The sequence below is a fragment of the Notolepis coatsorum genome (assembly GCF_963971535.1).
Source record: "Notolepis coatsorum genome assembly, chromosome: 2".
NCBI lineage: Eukaryota > Metazoa > Chordata > Actinopteri > Aulopiformes > Paralepididae > Notolepis > Notolepis coatsorum.
The window spans coordinates 3603303-3626457 of record NC_140166.1 but is presented as its reverse complement, the minus strand read 5'-3'; the positions used below and the strand labels follow the sequence as shown (position 1 = coordinate 3626457).

The 23155-nt window shown below is 43.3% G+C and overlaps 1 protein-coding gene across 1 annotated transcript; it reads left to right on the top strand.

The window, feature by feature from the left end:
- Positions 1-3098: 3098 nt before the first annotated feature.
- LOC311248904 (UDP-glucuronosyltransferase 1A5-like) lies at positions 3099-17095 on the top strand (the record flags this gene model as incomplete). Its single annotated transcript, XM_084338133.1, has 4 exons — positions 3099-3604; positions 15123-15381; positions 15583-16296; positions 16511-17095. The coding sequence occupies 4 exons, from the start codon at positions 3099-3101 to the stop codon at positions 17093-17095; spliced, it is 2064 nt and encodes a 687-aa protein (XP_084194259.1).
- Between the last annotated feature and the right edge of the window lie 6060 nt (positions 17096-23155).

Sequence of the window (23155 nt, the reverse complement as noted above, 5' to 3'; positions counted from 1 at the left end):
CGCCGATACACCTAGTACTACCGACCAGCCAAGACACTGCTGCTGCAGATACACCTAGTACTACCGACCAGCCAAGACGCTGCTGCTGCTGATACACCTAGTACTACCGACCAGCCAAGACACTGCTGCTGCGCGCCGATACACCTAGTACTACCGACCAGCCAAGACACTGCTGCTGCAGATACACCTAGTACTACCGACCAGCCAAGACACTGCTGCTGCAGATACACCTAGTACTACCGACCAGCCAAGACACTGCTGCTGCAGATACACCTAGTACTACCGACCAGCCAAGACGCTGCTGCTGCTGATACACCTAGTACTACCGACCAGCCAAGACACTGCTGCTGCTGATACACCTAGAACTACCGACCAGCCAAGACACTACTGCTGCTGATACACCTAGTACTACCGACCAGCCAAGACACTGCTGCTGCAGATACACCTAGTACTACCGACCAGCCAAGACACTGCTGCTGCTGATACACCTAGTACTACCGACCAGCCAAGACGCTGCTGCTGCAGATACACCTAGTACTACCGACCAGCCAAGACACTGCTGCTCACTGATACACCTAGTACTACCGACCAGCCAAGACACTGCTGCTGCTGATACACCTAGTACTACCGACCAGCCAAGACACTGCTGCTCACTGATACACCTAGAACTACCGACCAGCCAAGACACTGCTGCTGCTGATACACCTAGTACTACCGACCAGCCAAGACACTGCTGCTGCTGATACACCTAGTACTACCGACCAGCCAAGACGCTGCTGCTGCTGATACACCTAGTACTACCGACCAGCCAAGACGCTGCTGCTCACTGATACACCTAGTACTACCGACCAGCCAAGACACTGCTGCTGCTGATACACCTAGTACTACCGACCAGCCAAGACACTGCTGCTGCTGATACACCTAGTACTACCGACCAGCCAAGACGCTGCTGCTCACTGATACACCTAGTACTACCGACCAGCCAAGACACTGCTGCTGCTGATACACCTAGTACTACCGACCAGCCAAGACACTGCTGCTGCTGATACACCTAGTACTACCGACCAGCCAAGACACTGCTGCTGCAGATACACCTAGTACTAGCCCAGCCAAGACACTGCTGCTGCTGATACACCTAGTACTACCGACCAGCCAAGACACTGCTGCTGCTGATACACCTAGTACTACCGACCAGCCAAGACGCTGCTGCTGCAGATACACCTAGTACTACCGACCAGCCAAGACACTGCTGCTGCTGATACACCTAGTACTACCGACCAGCCAAGACACTGCTGCTGCAGATACACCTAGTACTACCGACCAGCCAAGACACTGCTGCTGCTGATACACCTAGTACTACCGACCAGCCAAGACACTGCTGCTGCCGATACACCTAGTACTACCGACCAGCCAAGACACTGCTGCTGCTGATACACCTAGTACTACCGACCAGCCAAGACACTGCTGCTGCAGATACACCTAGTACTACCAACCAGCCAAGACGCTGCTGCTCACTGATACACCTAGTACTACCGACCAGCCAAGACACTGCTGCTGCTGATACACCTAGTACTACCGACCAGCCAAGACGCTGCTGCTCACTGATACACCTAGTACTACCGACCAGCCAAGACGCTGCTGCTCACTGATACACCTAGTACTACCGACCAGCCAAGACACTGCTGCTGCAGATACACCTAGTACTACCGACCAGCCAAGACACTGCTGCTGCTGATACACCTAGTACTACCGACCAGCCAAGACACTGCTGCTCACTGATACACCTAGTACTACCGACCAGCCAAGACGCTGCTGCTCACTGATACACCTAGTACTACCGACCAGCCAAGACGCTGCTGCTCACTGATACACCTAGTACTACCGACCAGCCAAGACGCTGCTGCTGCTGATACACCTAGTACTACCGACCAGCCAAGACACTGCTGCTGCAGATACACCTAGTACTACCGACCAGCCAAGACGCTGCTGCTGCTGATACACCTAGTACTACCGACCAGCCAAGACGCTGCTGCTCACTGATACACCTAGTACTACCGACCAGCCAAGACACTGCTGCTGCGCGCCGATACACCTAGAACTGTAGAAGGAAGAAAAAACCACTGCGGCGCGCGGCATTCACTGCAAAACAAGCACACTGTAAACATGTCTCGTGGACAGACTTGGGCGAATGATGAAGTGAAAGCCCTGATCGACATTATGGGCAGAAGACCAAATAAAACAGCTGCTTGTGGGCACTCACAAAAACAACGAGGTGTACAAGTTGTTTAGCGAGAGGATCATGGCGGTAATGGGTTATAATCGAACGATGGATCAGTGCCACGTCTCTACTGTAGTGTAGTGTAGGACTACAACTCCCCTGATGTTAAGGTGTCACATGTCTTGCTTATCATTGGTTACTGTTACGTGAACCAGAGGCGCCTCGGAGCGCTCTGTGTCAGAATAAGGCAGCAGCCAGAGGGACTGGCTGCGGGTTTCACACTTTACCTGTATGAATACCAACTGTGAATAAAGCACAACTGAGCACTACCACGGTCTCTTCTATTAAGATACTACAGTGGCGACGAGGATAAAGGAAAACACACGTTTGTGTCCACCTCGGAAATAGAGGTTGTAGGCTTGTAGCCGAAGAAAGAATAATAGTCAAGCTAGCTTCCACGTTTTTTTTTTTCTCTCTTGGAACTCGTGGCGGGGAAGTGCAAAAAGGAATGGCGCTGTACAGTCTAGAAACGGGACTGGTGTTTGATGAGACGATAGAGACATTTGAAGCCTATGAAGAGAGACTTCAGCAGTTTTTCATCGCAAACAACATCGCGGCAGGCCGGCAAAGGGCTGTGTTTCTCTCCGTGGTAGGAGCTAAAACGTTTACATTGCTCAAGGATTTGGTGGCGCCGGACAGGCCAGGCGACGTGGACTTGAAGGACTTGTTAACGGCAGTGAGAGCCTATTTTTCACCAAAGAAGAATGTGCTAGCAGAGAGGTATACGTTCAGAAATCGCAAACAGCTCTCTGGTGAATCGCTCACGGAATATGTGGCGGCATTGAAAGGATTGGCTTCTTGGTGTGCGTTTGGAACATCAATGGAAGAGCAGCTTCGTGACCAGTTTATCTGCGGTATCACAAGTAACGATCTGCGCAGTAAGCTGCTGAATGCAGCTTGTGATGGGGTTTTAGCGTGGACCAAGACGCTGGAGATCACCAACAACTATGAATGCACCGTGGTCAGCATGAAAAGGTTTGTCCCAGAGCCGCAGTTCAGAACCGACAGAGTGGAGATGACGGGAAGACAACGTGAAGACGCTACGGGAGGACAGCGACCACCGAGAGCAGGAACAGAGCAGAAGAGCGGCAATGCGTCGGAATGTAACCGCTGCAACGGGAGAGGGCATTCGGCGGGAAATTGTCGCTACAAGGATTTCCAGTGTCGGTTTTGCAAGACGACGGGGCATCTGGAGAGGGCTTGCAGGAAGAGGGGCCAATTCAATGGACAAGATCAGCGAGGGAGAGCAACGCGCGCGGCCCAGCACAGAGGCGGGCGAGGAGGAGGAGTCAACATGATCTCAGAGACTGAACATGAACAGGCAGAGTACGGGTCCGGTTCAGAGGAACAGACTCAAATGGGACTGTATACAGTCCGACCTAATATGGATTGTGAGTATGAGAAACCATACAATGTGTTTGTGAAATGTAATGATCAGAAAATATGTATGGAGGTGGATACAGGTGCCGCGTTGTCAGTCATATCAGAGAATATGTACCATGCCAAGTTCAAAAATGTAACATTACTTCCATGTATGACTAAGTTGAAAACGTACACAGATGAGCCATTGGAGCTAATGGGGAAGATAATGGTCACAGTTGAGAGTGGGGAACAGAAGTTGCAGTTACCCTTAGTGGTAGCCAGGGGGCGGGGTCCTGCACTCATGGGTCGTAATTGGATAAGACCATTAAACCTAGACTGGTCTAAGGTCAACAGGATAGGGGATCCGGTGGAGTCCCTGTGTCAGACATATATGCAGGTATTTGGCAATGGTTTGGGTAAAGTGACAGGGGTTAAGGCTAAAATGTATGTGTCCCCACATGCAAAACCTAGGTTTTGCAAAGCCAGGTCTGTTCCTTATGCTTTGAGGGAAGCTGTAAACAAACAGCTAGATGACTTGGAGAAGCAAGGGGTTATTTCTCCAGTGCCACACAGTGAGTGGGCAGCACCCATAGTGAATATTCCAAAGAGAGACAACACAGTTCGCATATGTGGGGACTACAAAGAAACAGTAAATCCATTTCTGGATGTAGATCAGTATCCTCTTCCCAGAACACAAGACCTATTTGCCAAGTTAGCAGGAGGGAAACATTTTACAAAGCTAGATTTGACACAGGCATATCAGCAGATGGAATTAGAAGAGGAGAGCAAGAAATACTTAACAATCAACACACCAAAAGGGTTGTACAGATACAATCGCTTGCCTTATGGGGTAGCCAGCGCTCCAGCCATATTTCAACGAACAATGGATCAAGTGCTGCAAGGGTTAGATGGGGTAGTCTGTTTTCTAGACGACATATTGGTGACAGGCAATGACACAGACAGTCATATGAAAAATCTAGAAAGGGTACTGCAGAGGTTGGATCAATATGGGCTGAGAGTAAACAAGGGAAAGTGTGCTTTCTTTCAGGACAGTGTGTGCTATTTGGGCCATCGCATAGATGCGCAGGGGTTACACCCCCTTCAGGAGAAAACGGAGGCCATTGAAAAGGCCCCGGTGCCCAAAAACACCACAGAGTTGAGGGCGTTTCTGTCTTTGTTAACCTACTATGGGAAATTCATGCCTTCTTTATCTACACAGATAAAACCTATGACAGAACTACTACAGAAAGGACAGGAATGGGTCTGGTCAAAGCAGCGTCAAGAGGCTTTTGAGAGAACCAAGAAGATGCTGACAGCAGCACCAGTGCTAGCGCATTTTGACCCCCAGTTACCAGTGATAATGGCCTGTGATGCTTCCCCATACGGGATAGGGGCGGTGATATCACACAAGCTACCAGATGGCAGTGAGCAGCCAATAGCATATGCCTCACGGACCCTGTCCAAGGCAGAGGTAAATTATGCGCAAATAGAGAAGGAGGCCCTCAGTATAATTTTTGGAGTAAAAAAGTTCCATGAATATTTGTATGGTCGAAAATGTACCCTCTGTACAGACCATCAGCCACTGGTCAAGATCTTAGGACCAAAGACAGGTGTTCCCACATTAGCAGCAGCAAGACTGCAGAGATGGGCCCTAATTCTAGCAGCCTACCAGTACGATATTCAGTATAAGGCCGCCCTGACACATGGGAATGCGGATGCATTATCTAGGTTACCGATGCAGGCAGAGGCACAAGAGTGTAGCCCGGACTTCAGAGTCTCGTTCTTAGATGAGATCCCTATCTCTGCTAGAGAGATTGCAGAGCACACCAAGAGTGATGCAGTAATGAGAACAGTGAAAGATTTCACACAGAAAGGGTGGCCTAAGCATGTCACGGAGGAGGAACTAAAACCATACTGGGTGAGATGTACAGAACTGTCTGTAGAGAGTGATTGTGTGATGTGGGGTTTTAGAGTGGTCATTCCTCCCGTACTGAGGTCACAAATGTTAAACGCGTTACATGACGATCACCTGGGTATAGTGAGAATGAAGACCAGAGCACGTAGCCATTTTTGGTGGCCAAACCTGGACAGAGACATTGAAAACCTGGTGGCCACATGTAACCCTTGTCAACTGACTAGGAACACACCACCGACGGCTCCGGTGCATGCATGGACTGGGGCAGTGAGACCGTGGCAGAGGGTCCACGTGGATTTTGCAGACAAAGGCAAACATAAGTTCATGGTGTTAACAGACAGTTAAGTGGCCGGAAGTGTCATTGATGATGACAACGACAGCGGAGAAAACAGTGGAGGTTCTGAGGGGGTTCTTCGCAAACTATGGACTGCCAGAGGAACTGGTGTCAGACAATGGCCCCCCATTTCAGTCACGGACATTTCAGGACTTTCTCAGGAACAATGGGGTGAAACACACACGGTCGCCGCCGTACCACCCTGCCTCTAATGGGGCTGCAGAGCGCCTGGTGCAGAATCTGAAAAAGGCGCTGGAAAAAGCAAAGAGTCAGAGTATCACAACGCAGCACTCTATTCAAGACCTTTTGTTTTGTTACAGGAGCACCCCCCATTGTGTGACGGGTAAAACACCGGCAGAACTGTTCTTGGGACGGAAACTGAGAACGAGACTGTCGCTGATACAGCCCAGCGGTGCAGAGACGGGACAACAGAGCACACAGCGGAGCCCGGAGGGACCGCAGAAGAGGGTCCGATCATTTCAACCTCACCAGCGGGTGTTGGTGAAAAACTATGGGGGAGGGGAAGGAGAAAAGTGGGTTCATGGGAGGATTGTGAGGCCATTAGGCCCGGTTACATACATGGTTGAGGTTCAGAACAAAGTATGTAAAAGACATGTGAATCAAATGGTGTCAACTAAGTTACCACAGCCTGAAACGGAAGAGCGAGTAATACTAGGGCCTGATGGTCCTCAGGTCAGGGGAAGTAGTAGACCAAAACGAAATGCAAAACCCCCAGACAGATTAGATCTGTAATCTCAGGAATCAGGGTAGGGGAGGAGTGTAGTGTAGTGTAGGACTACAACTCCCCTGATGTTAAGGTGTCACATGTCTTGCTTATCATTGGTTACTGTTACGTGAACCAGAGGCGCCTCGGAGCGCTCTGTGTCAGAATAAGGCAGCAGCCAGAGGGACTGGCTGCGGGTTTCACACTTTACCTGTATGAATACCAACTGTGAATAAAGCACAACTGAGCACTACCACGGTCTCTTCTATTAAGATACTACATCTACTACTATCACGCTTCTTGCGGCTGTTTGTGTTTTCGCGGATTTCACTTCCTGAAGGGGAGGGATTTCCACTCTCCATTGTGTCCAATAGACGAGCGTCCTTTTCGACCGCGTGACATTGTTCAGAAAGTTTGGTGCGCTTGACAAATTGCAATGTGAATGCAGACGAACCAAATGACGAATGCAACAATGTTTCAACTTCACCACCGCACAGAGTCCACCAAAACTATATGTGAAAGCGCCCTCAGATTCGGCTCAAACAAGGGACTAAACACGTTTCGCAATTATGCCACAACAATGTGGAACGTCCGTAAAATAATGTGAATCCCTACCCTCCTTCAAAACTGGTCTCAAAGAGCACCTACGGGTGGCTGCAATTAGAAACTGGCCGCAGTAAATGTCCAAACCTCCACCCACCCACCCACCCACCTACAATGTACAGTTTCTTCCCCGTCGAATGTATATATCTTTTTTTATGATCTCTTTCTCTTAAAACAGTACTGTATATTTGTATGTCTTGTATGTCATAAATGTCTTGATGAAACAGTACTGTATACAGATGCAGCACTGAAAATTCAAACCACTTTTGCTGCAGTTCTGCTGCTCCTCTGCCACTGTAGAACTAGCACTCAGGTGTTATATTTCGGGGGCTGGTGGCTGGCTCTCAAAGTGAACAAAGGGAGGGTACTTTACTTAAGTGCTACCCCAGGGGCTACCCCCAAGATCATTTTTATATGGGCAGTCTGACTTGGGGTACTGCCCATATATTAGTGTTACAATGCATGATAAGTAAACAGTGAAAAAAGCTAAGGAATCAGATGGAGCTGGAGCGTTTGGGACGAATAAACATTTAAGATGAAAAAGTCTCCCCAGTGGGAGGCAGTGGAGGTGTGAAATCTGGCCCGGTCCAGAACAATAGGAGTCACAAAATCAGTTTTGCCCGTGGAGTGGTGGAACAGCAGCAGAGGAGCAGCAGAGGTTCGATTTTTCAGTGCTGCATCTGTATCTGTATGTCATCGTCATGTATGTCATAAATGTCTTGATTAATTGAAAATGGGGGACTCTGATGTAAACAAGACGAAATACTTTTTCTGGTCTGCATCCTCTTAACATGAATGCCGACGACGTGTATTCTCGTCTTATCAGACCCCCCGTTGAGTGCCGACGACGTGTATTGTCGTTTGATTTTTTTATTAGCGATCTGAATTCATATTTCATCAACCGAGTCTCCCGTCGGTACAGCCAGGGGTGTAGCTCCAGATTCTGGGCCCCATGAAAGAATGTATTTGTAGGCCCCCAGTGAATGCGAGCGCGCGTAAGCGGAAATTTTTTTGGCCATTTTTTTATTGATGAAAACGCATAATATGGTTTTCACCTATACATTCGGATCAGCAGTTCAGCACCTGCACTGTTGGTGGGTGAGCCTAGTAAAGGATGTCGCATTGCGTTCATCTTCAATGAATGGACCAATGCAATAGTCTACCAAAGCCCCCCCTCTCTCTCTATATATCTCACACACACACACACACACACACACACACACACACTTCAGAAAGAAACATAGTATCAATGAGAGCATCAATAATACACCTGAGTGATGTCTAGTAGTCTAGTTTTTTTTTTTGGGCCCCCCCCCCCCCAGTGCTGGGCCCTTGGAATCATCCTAAGCTACCCCCCCCCCCCCCCCCAGCTACGCCCCTGGGTACAGCAGACCCTCTAGGAGCCCCCTATCGTCTATCCCTGTGTAACTGCAGGTCAGTCGATTACACTGCTGGATCTGTAGAGGTGGAGTACTACTGGCTCCATTGTGCTGGCGAGCCGTCTGATGAACAGGGATCTGATCGCGAGTTGGAAAGCAGCCTGGAATATATATTTACAGCAGCCAATAATCAATCAATAAACGCATATTTGGAATGGCGATCAGGAATTGGAATAATATTTTTGGAGAACATCTGATCTAAGGTAAGGAGTCTATGTTACCAGTCTTGGGATAATCTGAGCTGTATTCACTGAGATATCAGTATGTGCCGTGTGTGTGTATGTGTGTGTGTGTGTGATCTTGAGGAAATGGATAATAGATTTTTCAGCCCGCCTCTATAGCGTGCATAAGTACACATATACTATCGATAATCTAGCGTTTATTTGAAAACGATTCATAAATAGGCCGACAAATGATAATGTGTCTAGTGTATTCGAGAATATTCCAATAAATGCTGTTTATGGGGGAATCTTTACATTTTCAGAAAATTTCCGAGAGAACGATATCTTTTCGAAATGCTATAAAAAGGATATGAACCGATTAAAAAACAATCAGTTTCGACAATGTTGACTGCAAACAAGTCATTGATAAGCGACGGGCAGATTAGACACATAGCCATAACTTAAAACATAGATTATGCGTTTTTAACGCTAACATTGAAGTGGATGATGGCATTCAACGGGGTAAAAAGGTAAACAAGGCCGGCACTGATAGTGTTAACAGCCGTAGCCTACTGTATTGTACCCATACATTGGTTGCCATTTTGTCACAGGAAAGATTTGCCTCTAGGATGGAACCCAGGTAGGTAATTTCATCTTTCCTTGTGACAATATTGTCACCCACTGTAACAGAGACGCCGTTGGTCTTGAGTTGAGTTTGTTATTTGATCCAAAGAGAATGGACTCTGTTTTACCCAGGTGTAATGATAGTTTGTTATCAGCTTCACCTCAGCTAGCTCCTTCAGCCAAACTCACTGCTGCCCTCTGCTGGTCTCTGATCAGCTGCTTCACCTCGAGCTCCTCCTCTCAATGGAGCAGATCAACTCAGTAAAGATGTTCTCACTGGCCTCCACTGCTGCCTGGGCAGAGAGCTGGGAGGACACGCTAACACACTACAGGTACTGATGCTTGTACCTCACTAAGTCTGTTTACATACTAATATAGTGAGGGGGGGGGGGGGGGTGTATACATGCCTCAGTATTCTGGCTAATATTACCATCAGCTATTATAAGATAAGAGATAAGATATTCCTTTATTGATCCCCATGGGGAAATTAATTCATAGCAGCATGGAGGAGGGGAGAGGGGAGGTACAGGTGGTAAAAAAGCAGTGTAAACAATATAACAAATCAATATAATTAACTCTGGACATGTGCATATGGGCAACAAGGTGTGAGAATTATGTGTTATTCTTACCATGTCCCAGCTATAATATTCATGTTTTAACTCTATATACATGTATTAGTTTCCATGTTCAGGTCAGTGCTCACATTGAGAGTCTCTGGCCTGTTTGAGCTCCTTAAGTTCCTTCTCTCTCTCCTGGACTCCCTGTTGGACTTTCTCCTGTCACTCGCCCAGCTCCCTCTGTGGACACAGATCATGGTCAACTTGTTAAAATTGACAATATAAAAAAGTTATAATGAACATGTGGTAAGACACATATCCCTGGTACAGTATATGTATAGATGTATGTGTCTCTAAAGCAACTCCAGACATTGGGTGTGCGGTGTGCTTTGGCCTCCTAGGGGGAGCCATAGCACCTCATGCTTCCCTTTGGAGCAGGCACTGTTTCTCCTTATTAACACATTAACTGCCACGCTTCTATCCATCAATGTATGATCACTGCCACCAGTCTAAGCCTATGGAGATGTTCACCTTCTTTGTAGGGCTATAACTTTTTAAATTGTATTGCTAAATTGACATTACTATGGCCCATTCAACATTGATTATCTATCGTTCAGGATGTAGGAACGTTATACTTTTTCATTCATAGATTCATACGAAAATACCGTCTAGAATATAAATATGTTTTTATCGTTTTCTGCAGTAATTCCTAGAACGTGAGTTATAGGCATAAACGCATATATAGATTATCAACTGCCGTTTGTTGCCGATACACGTTATATTAAAAATTATTTGACGTGATCGCCTAGATCCATTTCCGGTTTGTATAATCATAATAAACGCCCAAATCATATCGATTGAGTTATGGCAGCGATCCATATACACGATGTGTGTCTAGAGTCCCGCAACAATATGTGAGTGCCGGACGCATTTGCCCGGTGCACCGAGATCACAAGAGATCCATTTCCGGTTGTAACTCGCCGATCATCCACCAGGCGGCAGTATTGAAGCATTGCAGAGTTGTGCAGGCTCCCACTGCATCAGACCAGGTTCCATGAGGGCATTCTGAATACCATGGCGAAAAAATTAAATATGATCTCAATAATGTTGTACGCCGTGGAATGGCAGAATTAGCATGACCTTGAAACACGTTGTACGACAGTTTTGGCGCAGGATGTGTTAACAGGTAGAACAAAGTGTGTCACCTTGTCTGCTGTTTATCTGCTGATATAATAATAATAATAATAATAATAATAATAATAATAATAATAATAATAATAATAATAATAATAATAATAATAATAATAATAATAATAATAATAATAATAATAATAATAATAATAATAATAATAATAATAATAATAATAATAATAATAATAATAATAATACATCTATTTTATATAGCGCTTTTCCAGATGCTCAAAGACGCTTTACATGGGTAGAAGAAACAAAACTATGGCAAAACAAAAACAGAACAAAAAAATATATATAATAATGACAAAATAAAATAAAACAGACAGAATTAGAGGTCAAAAGCAAGATTGAAAAGATGGGTTTTGAGGGCTGATTTAAAAGATGTCAGAGTGTTTGCATTACGGATATGGCTGAGGAGGGCATTCCAGAGGGAGGGGGCAGCAGCAGCGAAGGCCCTGTCGCCCCAGGTCCGGAGCCTGGTCGTGGGAGGTGTCAGGAGGTTGGCATCAACAGACCTAAGGCGACGGGTGGGCATGTGACGGTGGAGGAGGTCGGACAGGTATGGAGGGGCAAGGTTGTTGAGGGCTTTAAATGTGATGAGAAGTATTTTAAATTGTATCCTGTATTTGATCGGAAGCCAATGGAGGTCGTGGAGGACAGGGGTGGTGTCCCCAATGACAGTGATGACACCGGGGACGTTGAATATTTGTGCTGTGTTAATTACTAAAGCATTACATCACTCGCAGGAGTGGGTTGTGAGAATTAGACCATGCCTAGGGGTGGTCGTTAGACCCCCCTAGGCATGGTCTAATTCTCACAACCCACGACTGCACGTGGTGTAATGGCTTTTATACAACTGGCGCATTCATCCAACCTTATTGCTATACAATAAACACACATTAATTGAAGATTTATTGAAAAAACCATCCGCCAGAAAAAGTTGAGAAGTTGCCTCCATGTGGAAGCAGCTCGGAAGTGCATCCAACTGTTCTCAGTAAGACATCCAACAAACTAAGACATCCAACTGTCTCTCAACTAAGACATCCAACAAACTAAGACATCCAACTGTCTTTCAACTAGGCATCCAACAAACTAAGACATCCAACTGTCTTTCAACTAGACATCCAACAAACTAAGACATCCAACTGTCTTTCAACTAGACATCCAACAAACTAACACATCCAACTTTTCTTTTCTTTTTTAACCTACTTTCTATAGAACTTCATTCTTAGATGCTTCTATAGAAAGTAGGTAAAACAACAAAAAAAAGATTTTATTTGCCCTATAGGAAAAAAAAATCTCTTTTCCCTATAATTTATATAGGGAATTTATAATTTTATAATTTAACCAGTTGGAAACAAGGCGGACAGTAATAAAATTAGCTGTTTCCAACTGGTTAAGTTTAGGCACTCTTTCGAAGTCGCGTTGGTTAAGGTTAGAGTTTGGAATCAGGGCTGGTGGTCTATCGCCCTGCTCTAAAGACAAACCCTAACCTTAACCAAGTTTGAAAGAGAGCAACTTCGAAAGAGTGCCTAAACTTAACCAGTTGGAAACAAGGCGGACAGTAATAAAATTAGAAATCAATAAATCAATCAATTCAATAGTCCACGCCCACTTAAAACAGCGCACCTCCCAGCTGCTTCTATAGAAAGTAGGTTAAATTTTTTTTTAAATAATTTGCAATTAATCAATCAATCAATTCGCGCGTTTTTATTTTGTTCCACAATGACTCATGACCCATCAATTACATCATCCAACATTGTTTAAGAATTCGCCGTGACAGAATAGTTTTTCATTTAGTCTTTATGACCCTATCACCATATCCTTTCGTAATGTTACTGTCCGGCTTGTCCGCCATCTTGCTTTCACTTCTTAAAAACTCGCATGGCGGAGTGATAGTAATGCGGTTGTGGGAGGGTCCTGGGACCAAGAGCGTTGGGTTATGACAAATACCCACGTGTAAGTTGACTGTTTCAGCCAATCAGAATCGAGAAATTTGCATGCCGTTGTATAAAGCAAATCAAATGATAAGGTGGCAGTCCCTATAAGACAAGACATTGCTAATTTTCAGCTACATCATTTTATGGAGCTGTAATAAAAACAACACAACAATTGTTCTTACATTGTTATGTAATACTTCCTAGGCATGACGCCTCCTTATTTTCACAAAATCCACCCTAATATCCTTGAGAAATAGGCCGCAGGTTGTTATGATGTAAGCAGAGTTCACAACTGTGCACAACAGAGACACAGCTGATCGTATATATAAATGATGTATATGTATATGGAAAACAAAATGTACTAAATAAATACTTGGAGAGACAATATGACACTGTGTGCTATAGGTTATACAGTAGTTAAATGTAAATACAGAATAGTAAATATAGAATGTGACTTGCCGGTCAGTCACATGTTGCTACAGTAGGTCACTGTGCCATGGCCTTGCATGACCCACGCTACCCCATGTAACTCATTTACTTGTGTTGGGACTTGCGATGGAGTTTGAACTCAAATATGCAAGTAATTACTCCAGTGGACTAGACCTGCAGAGTAGTGATACTACCAGGACTGACATTACAGGTAAGGGAATTCTAAATGTGTTGTTATATATTCTCTAAGCAGTTACATATTGATGCAGGGAGGTTTATGATCATGGTTTTAAATTGTCCATATTAATAGAGAATTGTTTTTTAGTGTGTTGAAAATCATTCCAAGAAGCTGGGGCATCAAAACAAAAGGCTGACTTTCCAAGTTCAGACTGTGCTCAGGGAACCTTAAGCATAACCCAGTCATGTCCGTGAGTTATTCATCATTGCAATATAAGGTGGTAACTTCCCAGCCATAAAGATAAATAGATACCAATGTTTATTGCGCCTCACTTTATAATATAAGATGCAATGGTGAGTACCATATCTATCACCAGTAATAAATCTGAGGGCAGAATGATAAACTATGTTTAGAGGTTTAAGTGTAGAGGAAGCACAATTTCTATAACCCATATCCATAATCCAACAGATAGGAAAACTGCTTCAACAATCATTTTCCTACTAATCATAGAGAAAGGGATTTGACACATAAGAGTGTAATTGATAAGATATGAATCTATTTTACTCGACTATATCACATTTCTACACAGTTTGGCACACCCTTTAGTTGCCAACCAAAATGATATACATTAGCCTACATTCCTTTTATTCAATCTAAATGTACTGTGTATTCAATCTAAATGTACAGTGTACTGTATGTGTTTGCGTGAGTTTCCTCTGGGTACTTCCGTTTCCTCCCACACCAAAAGACTGTGTGTTAGGTTTCCTGCCATTGCCCTTGACCAAGGTACCGGCATTACCCCGGGCAGTGCAGTTTAGGAGCCCACTGCTCCTAAACAGTTAGGATGGGTAAAATGTAGGGATGTCCGATATTATCGGCCTACCGATATTATCGGCCGATATCGGCATTAAAATGTGATATCGGAAAATATCGGTATCGGTCTTCAAAAAAGAAAAAAATTATTTTCTTTTTTTACATTTCTATAACCTTTATTTACCCAGGCAAGCAAGTAAGAACAAATTCTGGTTTTATTTATTGTCAAAAGTATGCATAATGTTGTGTTAATTCCACAACAAGAGATATGTAATATTAATTACCTGAAATTATTACATTTTTGGGGGGGGGGGGGGGGGGAACCCTGCATATATCAGTATCGGAAATTAAGAGTTGGACAATATCGGTATAGGTAAAAAAGCCAATATCGAGCATCCCTAGTAAAATGCAGATTTCCCATTTTTAATAAAGGAAATTAACTTTCTTTTATATGAAGTTACTTATTGTTAGATTTGTATTGAAGGAAGATAATAGATACAAAAAGAATTCTCTCCCTCATTTTAGCAACCATGCCAACACGTAGCGCCTGGGGAACATGCTCATTCCTCAGTGTGAGTCTCATGTCCGTGCTGCTCGTACCGCCCTGTGACGGAGGGAAGGTCCTGCTGCTCCCTGTGGACGGCAGCCACTGGCTCAACATGAAGGTCCTGGTCGAAGAGCTCCACGCCAGGGGGCACAGTGTCACTGTGATAAGGGCCTCCACCAGCTCGTACATTAAAGAGGAGTCTCCGCTCTACACCTCCATCACCATCCAACAGGAAACTGGTTTTGACAGCTTTTTCGACGCCTACATACAGAAACACATAAAGGTATGACATGTCGTTAGAACTTGATTCACTGGAGAAGATACATCAATACATTTTTGGGTCAAATAATAAATGATTAGAGATTATTTATTCATCTCATGTCTATCGGTCCATGATATATTGCCTTTACTGTCCTGTTCTAAATGGTCATTCACTCACTACTCACTCGTTTATAAACAAATTAATGTATTAATTTATCCTCAGGCACAGAGAGAAGGGGCTTCGGCACTTACGTTCTTCAAACTCACCAGGGAGTTCCTTTCTATGATCTCCGAAGCCCATTTCCTGACCTGCGAGATGCTTGCTCAAATGCTCGATGATGAACATTTGATGAAGAGTCTCGCGGACTCCCAGTACGACCTGATGCTTACCGACCCGGCTGTGGGAGGTGGGGTCGTACTTGCCAAGTATCTAAACCTACCCATTGTGCTCAACGTCCGCTGGGTCACCAGTGGAGAGGGTCACTTTGTCATCGCCCCCTCGCCCCTCTCCTACATCCCTGTGCCAGGATCTGGGTTCACAGACGAGATGACCTTCATCCAAAGGGTCCAGAACGTGCTTTTCTACAGCATCATACTCTTCCAGCAGAGGTTCATGGTCGGTCCGAGTTACGATGCCATATGTGACAAGTATTTTGAGGGAGGATGTGACATCGTCTCCCTTCTCCAGGAAACAGACATTTGGCTGTTTAGGTCTGACTTTGTGTTCGACTTCCCCCGGCCCACCATGCCAAACGTGGTCTATATGGGAGGGTTCCAGTGCAAGCCGGCCCAGCCACTTCCACCTGAGCTGGAAGAGTTTGTCCGGAGTGCTGGGGAGCATGGAGTGGTCATCATGAGTCTGGGTACCTTGGTCACTGCTTTACCCAATGACATCACAGAGGATATCGCCAGTGTCTTTTCCAAGATGCCCCAGAAGGTAAGGATATTGAATGTTTTCATCAAATAAATGGTTTGATAACATGTCGATAAGGTTGACGTATGCAACTCTAGAAAATGGTAGCAAACTCTACATACAATTCAATATATTTCAATCTGTCATACTACCAAAGGAATGAACAAAGTAATTGATACTAGAATTTTCAATTGAACAATACTAAAATCGTATCTTGTTACTATACCTTCGTGATCAGGTGATCTGGAGGCACATCGGCCAACGTCCTGCTACGTTAGGCAACAACACCATGATCGTGGACTGGATGCCCCAGAAGGATCTCCTGGGTCACCCCCAGGTCAAAGCATTTGTAGCTCATGGAGGAACCAACGGTGTCCAGGAGGCCATTTACCACGGTGTCCCAGTGCTCGGTATACCCGTGTTCTTTGACCAGTTTGACAACCTTCTACGTCTGCAGGTGAGAGGTGCCGCGAAGATCATAGAGCTAGCCAATGTTAACAGGCACAGTTTTGAGCAGGGTCTACAAGAGGTGCTCCACCAAGACAGCTACCTGCAGAACATACAAAGACTTTCCCGTCTGTACAAGGACCAGCCAATGACGCCCATGGACAATGCCATATTCTGGTTGGAGTATGTGATGCGCCACCAAGGTGCAGCTCACCTGCGTACAGAAGCCTATAAGATGCCCTGGTTCTCCTACTACTGTCTGGATGTGTTGCTGGTTCTATTGGCTTCTGTGGCTCTCTTCCTTTTCTCTACTTTGGCCATATGCTGGCTCTTGTGCTGCAGAGGAAGGAGAAGAACAAAGACCAAAACACACTGATCTGTATGTATGTTATGGTTTAATGTGGGATTATTTCTGCCATTGTGTTTTTTAGCCACACATTAGTTTGTTTGGATTAACATTATATGCATGTGACAATGACACAGCACAGGTTTGTGGGCTAACATTGTTTCAGTATGTACAGAAATTGTAATTATGTACAATTGTGAAAGGGTAATGTTACAATTGTAACAGAAATTTTAATTTGTATCTACATTTCATTGAAGTCTAATTAACAAAACAGTTAAAGTAGTCAGTGTCCTCCAATGACATAACTGGAGAACGTACTCAAATGCAATAACTCGCAATAACTGTCAAATAACAAATTTAACGTGTGCAAAACAGTTTGAGAAGACCATGTGGGAGATTAGGTGCAAAATAAATCATTGTTTTTCGGTTAGATTCTTGAAGCTCAAATATTCAGAAGAAATGATTATAATAGGTATCTAAATGTATTATTTTGCCAACGTTCTCCAAATTCCTAAAACACAAGATTGGCTGAATAAAATACTGTACGTTTACAGATTTGCATAAAACTGGTCATATTTTGTAAGATTAACCCATATAATGAGCCACAATATCGATTTTGGTTTACAAGATACAATATTTGTCTAACATCCGTTAGAACTGAGTTCAAGAAAATTCATATTAGTCATTAAAAAGACCCAATAGTGATCCAAACATAAACACATAGGTGGCCCCACTGCCAACCATTTTAAATAGAAATGGAAACATTGACTGACTAACATTAAACCTTTGATACAAGGACGTTTTGCTGCATTAATGTTTATAAACACACAACAGATTTATATTTCAGGTTAAAATGGGTTCAGAAAGTTCCAAATATCTTATTTTCCAGTGACAGGTCAAACTAGTTATGAATGTGTGTGAATAAACCCCATATTGATACAAACGTGGATGGGGCTTTAAGTATTTAACAGGAACAATGAATTATTGTTCTACTGTAGTCTCTATTCTGGTTGAGGATTTGCTGACAGCATCAGTGATGTAGAGCAGGGGTTCCCAAACTTTTCAGGCCGCGACCCCCAAATAACTGTGTCAGAGAGCCGCGACCCCCACTATTATAGGAGGTAAAAAAAAATTATAAATGGAAATGTATGGTTGAAACATGCAAACGTTCAAACGCACACACACTAATAAGCATTGGAGGCTTTTAACCACGGCTGGACTGGGGAAATCATTCAGGCCAGGAAATATAGTGCAAAATATAGCCCCAGTCAGGCCACTTTTTAAGCAGGTGGTCTGGGGGTCCCCCACCAGGAAATGTTTTGTTACTAAGACTTCATTTCCTGCATTCTAGTGCAGGCATTTTTTTTATTTGTACCCTTTAAATGCCAGTGTTTGTGATGGCATCACAAATTATTGTTAAAAAACAGGCTAGCATATATGTATGATTAGCAACAACACAGATTTTTATGGATTTTCAGTTTTTTTGTAATTGATAAAAAATACAATCTTTTATTCAACTTCAGCCCTGATCATAACACCACATATTAATTTTATAATTCTAACCCTTTAAATGCCAGTGTGTGTGATGGCATATATTTGCAATATATCAAATGCAAAATAGATTTTTCTGGGGGGGATTATTACAGGCTAGCATGTGTCAATGATTAGCAGTTTTTTGTAAGGGTCCCGCCTCCACCAACCACATGCAGCTCCCTTTGTGTGTGTGTGAGAGCAAGAGAGAGAGAGAGAGAGAGAGATAGTTCTCCAACTTGTGTGAGTTGCAGTGATCTCCTGGTTGTTCCCCACATAGGTTATCTAACTATTGAGCTGGTGCAACTAGAAACACTGGCCTGGCCTGCTTCTAAATTCAGTGGCCTGACTGCATACAATTATTATTTTTTTTTATCATCTGGCGACCCCCCCCCCCCCCCCCCTGATGTAGATAGAGTAAGAGGTGGAACATATTCAACAGTTGGTGGTGAAGATAAAGCAAACAGCACCCATATACTGTATACTCACAGGGTAATGTTTATTTAGTTGAAAAGGCCCACTTTCCATGTAAATATAATAGAGTTCATTCTACTGACCTATTCAGTATTAATTTATTTTAACTTTGTTAAACTTTGAATAAAAGGAACGTTTTGGAGAATGTGCTTATTTGCCGTCTCATCTTTGTGTGTGCAGTAGAGAGAGAGAGAGAGACCCACAGCATGCTAGCTGGTTTACACAATGACTGGAAGTGGATATGGACCATTAGCCTACTGTCAAAAGTAACAAAATACACGTTCCAACAACTCTAAAACGTACATGTTGTGACTTGTGTATTTACTTGTATATTTATGTGTAGAGTGTAAAATGACAGACATCATTTTCAAAGCAGATATACATAGTCTGAACTTTTTTCTTGACAAACAACTACCGGCTGGGCACAGTGATTGCGAGCAGCACCTCTAAAGACCTGTTGTATCTTCTGTCAACAAAACCAATGTGACCTGCTAACCTACAGAAGAACGACCGCTAATCATGGATGACTTTGTAAGAGAGGATGGTGATGAATTCTGGACAAACCAAGATCCAGAACCTTATATGTTTGAACCAGAATTGACAGAGGAGGAACTACAGGTTCTGGACGCAGAGAGGGAAAGAAGGGAGGCTGAGGTGGTCGAATAGGCTGAGGTTGTTATTTCTACACGTTATAAATACACAACATGTAAATATGTTTTGGAGTTGTTGGAAAGTGTATTTTATTACTTTTGATGGTAGGCTAATGGTCTGTATCGACTTCCAGTCATTATGTAAACTAGCTAGCACGCTGCGGGTCTCTCTCTCTGCACTGCACACACAGAGATGAGAAGGGTACCTATCTTCTTGTCTGACTCATGGGGAAGATGGCAAATAATTTCCCAAAAAGTTGGCATGTTCCTTTAAAAGTGGGCAAACTATATTTTGTGGCTCTCTGGGTCCAATTCACAGAATACTCTACCTTTCATGCCTAGATTCCTCTGGAGACCTTGTACCCTCACTTAAAAAAAAAGAAAATAGCTCTTTGACAGTGGCTATGATATTGCCTACAAACTATAAACACCCCAGAATTCACCAGGCCAACTGAAAGGAACACGCCAACCTTTTGGGGAAATTAGCTTATTTGCTTATATAAAAACATTATAAAATTTGTTTTCCAAGCAGATATATACTCAGAATCTCTTTTTGCCAACCCACTGCTGCCTGGGTGCAGTGATTTCATCACCTCAAAAAAGCTCTGTTGCTTTTTGAAAAACATGGCTTTTGAGGTGATGAAATCACTACGCCCAGGCAGCAGTAGTTCGGCAAAAAAAATTCAGAGTATACCGGTATATCTGCTTAGAAAACGAAAATGTCAGAAAAAAAAAATTATTCTCCACGTGGTAAATACACAGGTCACAACATGTTTACAGGAACGTTTTGGAGTTGTATTTGGAGTGTATTTCGTGACTGTTGGGAACTACTGTAGGCTACACTGGCACACCTACTTCCAGTGAATGATGGGCTAGGCGAACGGTACGGCTGTTCCCTAAGCCTAATGCAATTTGCATGCACAGAGAAGAAAAGGGTATGTATCTGCTTGTCTAACTCCATGGGTAGATGGCAAATAAGCAAATTTCCCCAAAAGTTGGCATGTTCCTTTAACAGCATAATTGTTTTGAAAATCATATCCACATTTTCTAATGAGGCAATGAGATAAAAAAGGAAATCACAACAACAACAATTTTCCATCACTCACCCAGTAGATTTTGTAGATCCACTTCATGTCATTTGAAAAACCGAATTGTTTGTGGTGAAAAAATGAAGTAAAAAAAAAAGTCATGGAAAAATAATGTATGCTCTTTACATGCAAACAATGTTATTGTTTTTTGTCTACAAATACAGGATAATATTTTCGGCATGGGATTGTGTGTCTTAATGGAAAAAACAGAACATCCATAAATGGGGTTTATTTTCACTTATGTTCCCATCCTTGTGTATTTGATGCGCCGATGATCCACATGAATAGTATTATCCTGGATTCCAAGTAAAATAAGTAAAAAACTTGTGTCCAGACTCCCCTGGTCAACTCATTTAAAGTCTGGATCTCCTGTGCAGCATGATATCCCGAGGGAAGCCTCGGCTAATCCAGACACAAAAAACAGGTCTCTCTTAATTTGACACAACCAACAACTGTGACCCTAAGGCCCCGTTTAGACGGAAACGCTAGCAGGTGAATCCGCAAAAATATTTTTGCTGATGTGCCTTTCGTTTATACGGAAACTGCGTTTTTACGGGGTGAAACCGCAAAAAAGTGAGACTACCTTCCAGGGTGGAATTCCTAGAAACGCAAAAGCTTTGCGATCTCGTCTAAACTATCAAAACGTATAAATCTGTTAAAACGATGACGAAAGGGTTGTCACGGCTCTGGTCGCGCGTACTGCTTACGTCACAGGTAGCAGGTATGCGCCAGTAGCCGAGACGTAAACAAAGCAAGTATGTCTGACTTATATCAACGGAGATCACCTGAAGGCTACATTGGCAGTACTAGTTACCTTTCACTGCCACACGACAGAAGGTTACTCCTTTACTATCACACAACCGGCTGTCGTGTGGCAGTGAAAGGGTTAAATACACAATAATCTGTCCCGCGGCGTGAGACCCGTGAGTGGACCCACTGTCTGTGAGTGACTCTGCTTTGGTGCAATCACATTCCCCATCCACAGTCTGCGAATCAGAGGCAGAGTAGGGCGGGTCTTCACAGCACGTCATGTGGCATATGCGCCAATCGTGTGACAGCGGGTCTCCGTCGTTACAGCGTCGTCTGCACGGAGAATTCCACTCCAAAACGCTCGTCTAAACGTAAAATTAAAAGTGAAACCGCAAGATGACTTTTGCGGTTTCTGTTCACAAAACGCTCGTCTAAACGGGGCCTAAGTTTCCCTGTTTTCCCTCCCTTTGCATTCTCATAGCTGTCAGTTTTTTCTTAAAACGAAAAATGGGTAGATACAAAATAAGAATGCAGACACACTGTATTTTAATTATCTAGTTGATGCTTGTTAGAATATAATAAAAATACTTTAATACAAGGATTAACACTAAACAATAGTTGGTTGAAACTGTATTTGGTGTAGCCTCTTTTGTTTCAAATATTTGTATTGGAAGGATTTGTGCAAAACTCTTAACATTTTACACAGAACTGCTTACATTTTTACATTATTTCACAAAAATAGCATACATTAAAATAGAGAAAGGAAAAAGAAAAAGGGGATATACCCATCAAAATAAATAAATAAATGGTGACCATATTAAAATTATTTTGAAAATTTACATTTTTTAAAGGTTTCAGATTATCTTTCAAGATAAACCTAATTGTCTCTAAATGTCATGTGTTGGTTAGTTCTGTAGATAAACATAATTATCTCTAGATGTCATGTGTCGGTTAGTTCTGTAGATAAACATAATTCTCTCTAGATGTCATGTGTCGGTTAGTTCTGTAGATAAACATAATTCTCTCTAGATGTCATGTGTCGGTTTGTTCTGTAGATAAACATAATTCTCTCTAGATGTCATGTGTTGGTTAGTTCTGTAGATAAACATAATTCTCTCTAGATGTCATGTGTCGGTTTGTTCTGTAGATAAACATAATTCTCTCTAGATGTCATGTGTCGGTTTGTTCTGTAGATAAACATAATTCTCTCTAGATGTCATGTGTCGGTTTGTTCTGTGATCCAAAGCTTCACTGGAGGAACCAGTTTTTCCCCAAATTTGAATAATGTATTTTTTTGCTGCTATTAGCCCATATGAGACATGGTGTTGTTGATAAAGTGCTTCCCAATATATAATCAGTTTTGAATCCGACTCCAGTGGGATCTTCAGTATATTGGATAAGATGCTGAATATTTCTGTCTTTCTATTTTGGGGGAAAGTACAAGCTGTGGGTTAAAGTGGCTTCTTGGAACTGATGTTACAGAGAGGGGAAACATTGAGGGATATTTTATACAGTTTAGATTTTGAATATGGTTCCCAAACCTTTTCAGTCAGGCCCCCCTTGGGTAATTGGAAATATTTAGGTACCATTTCATGAGG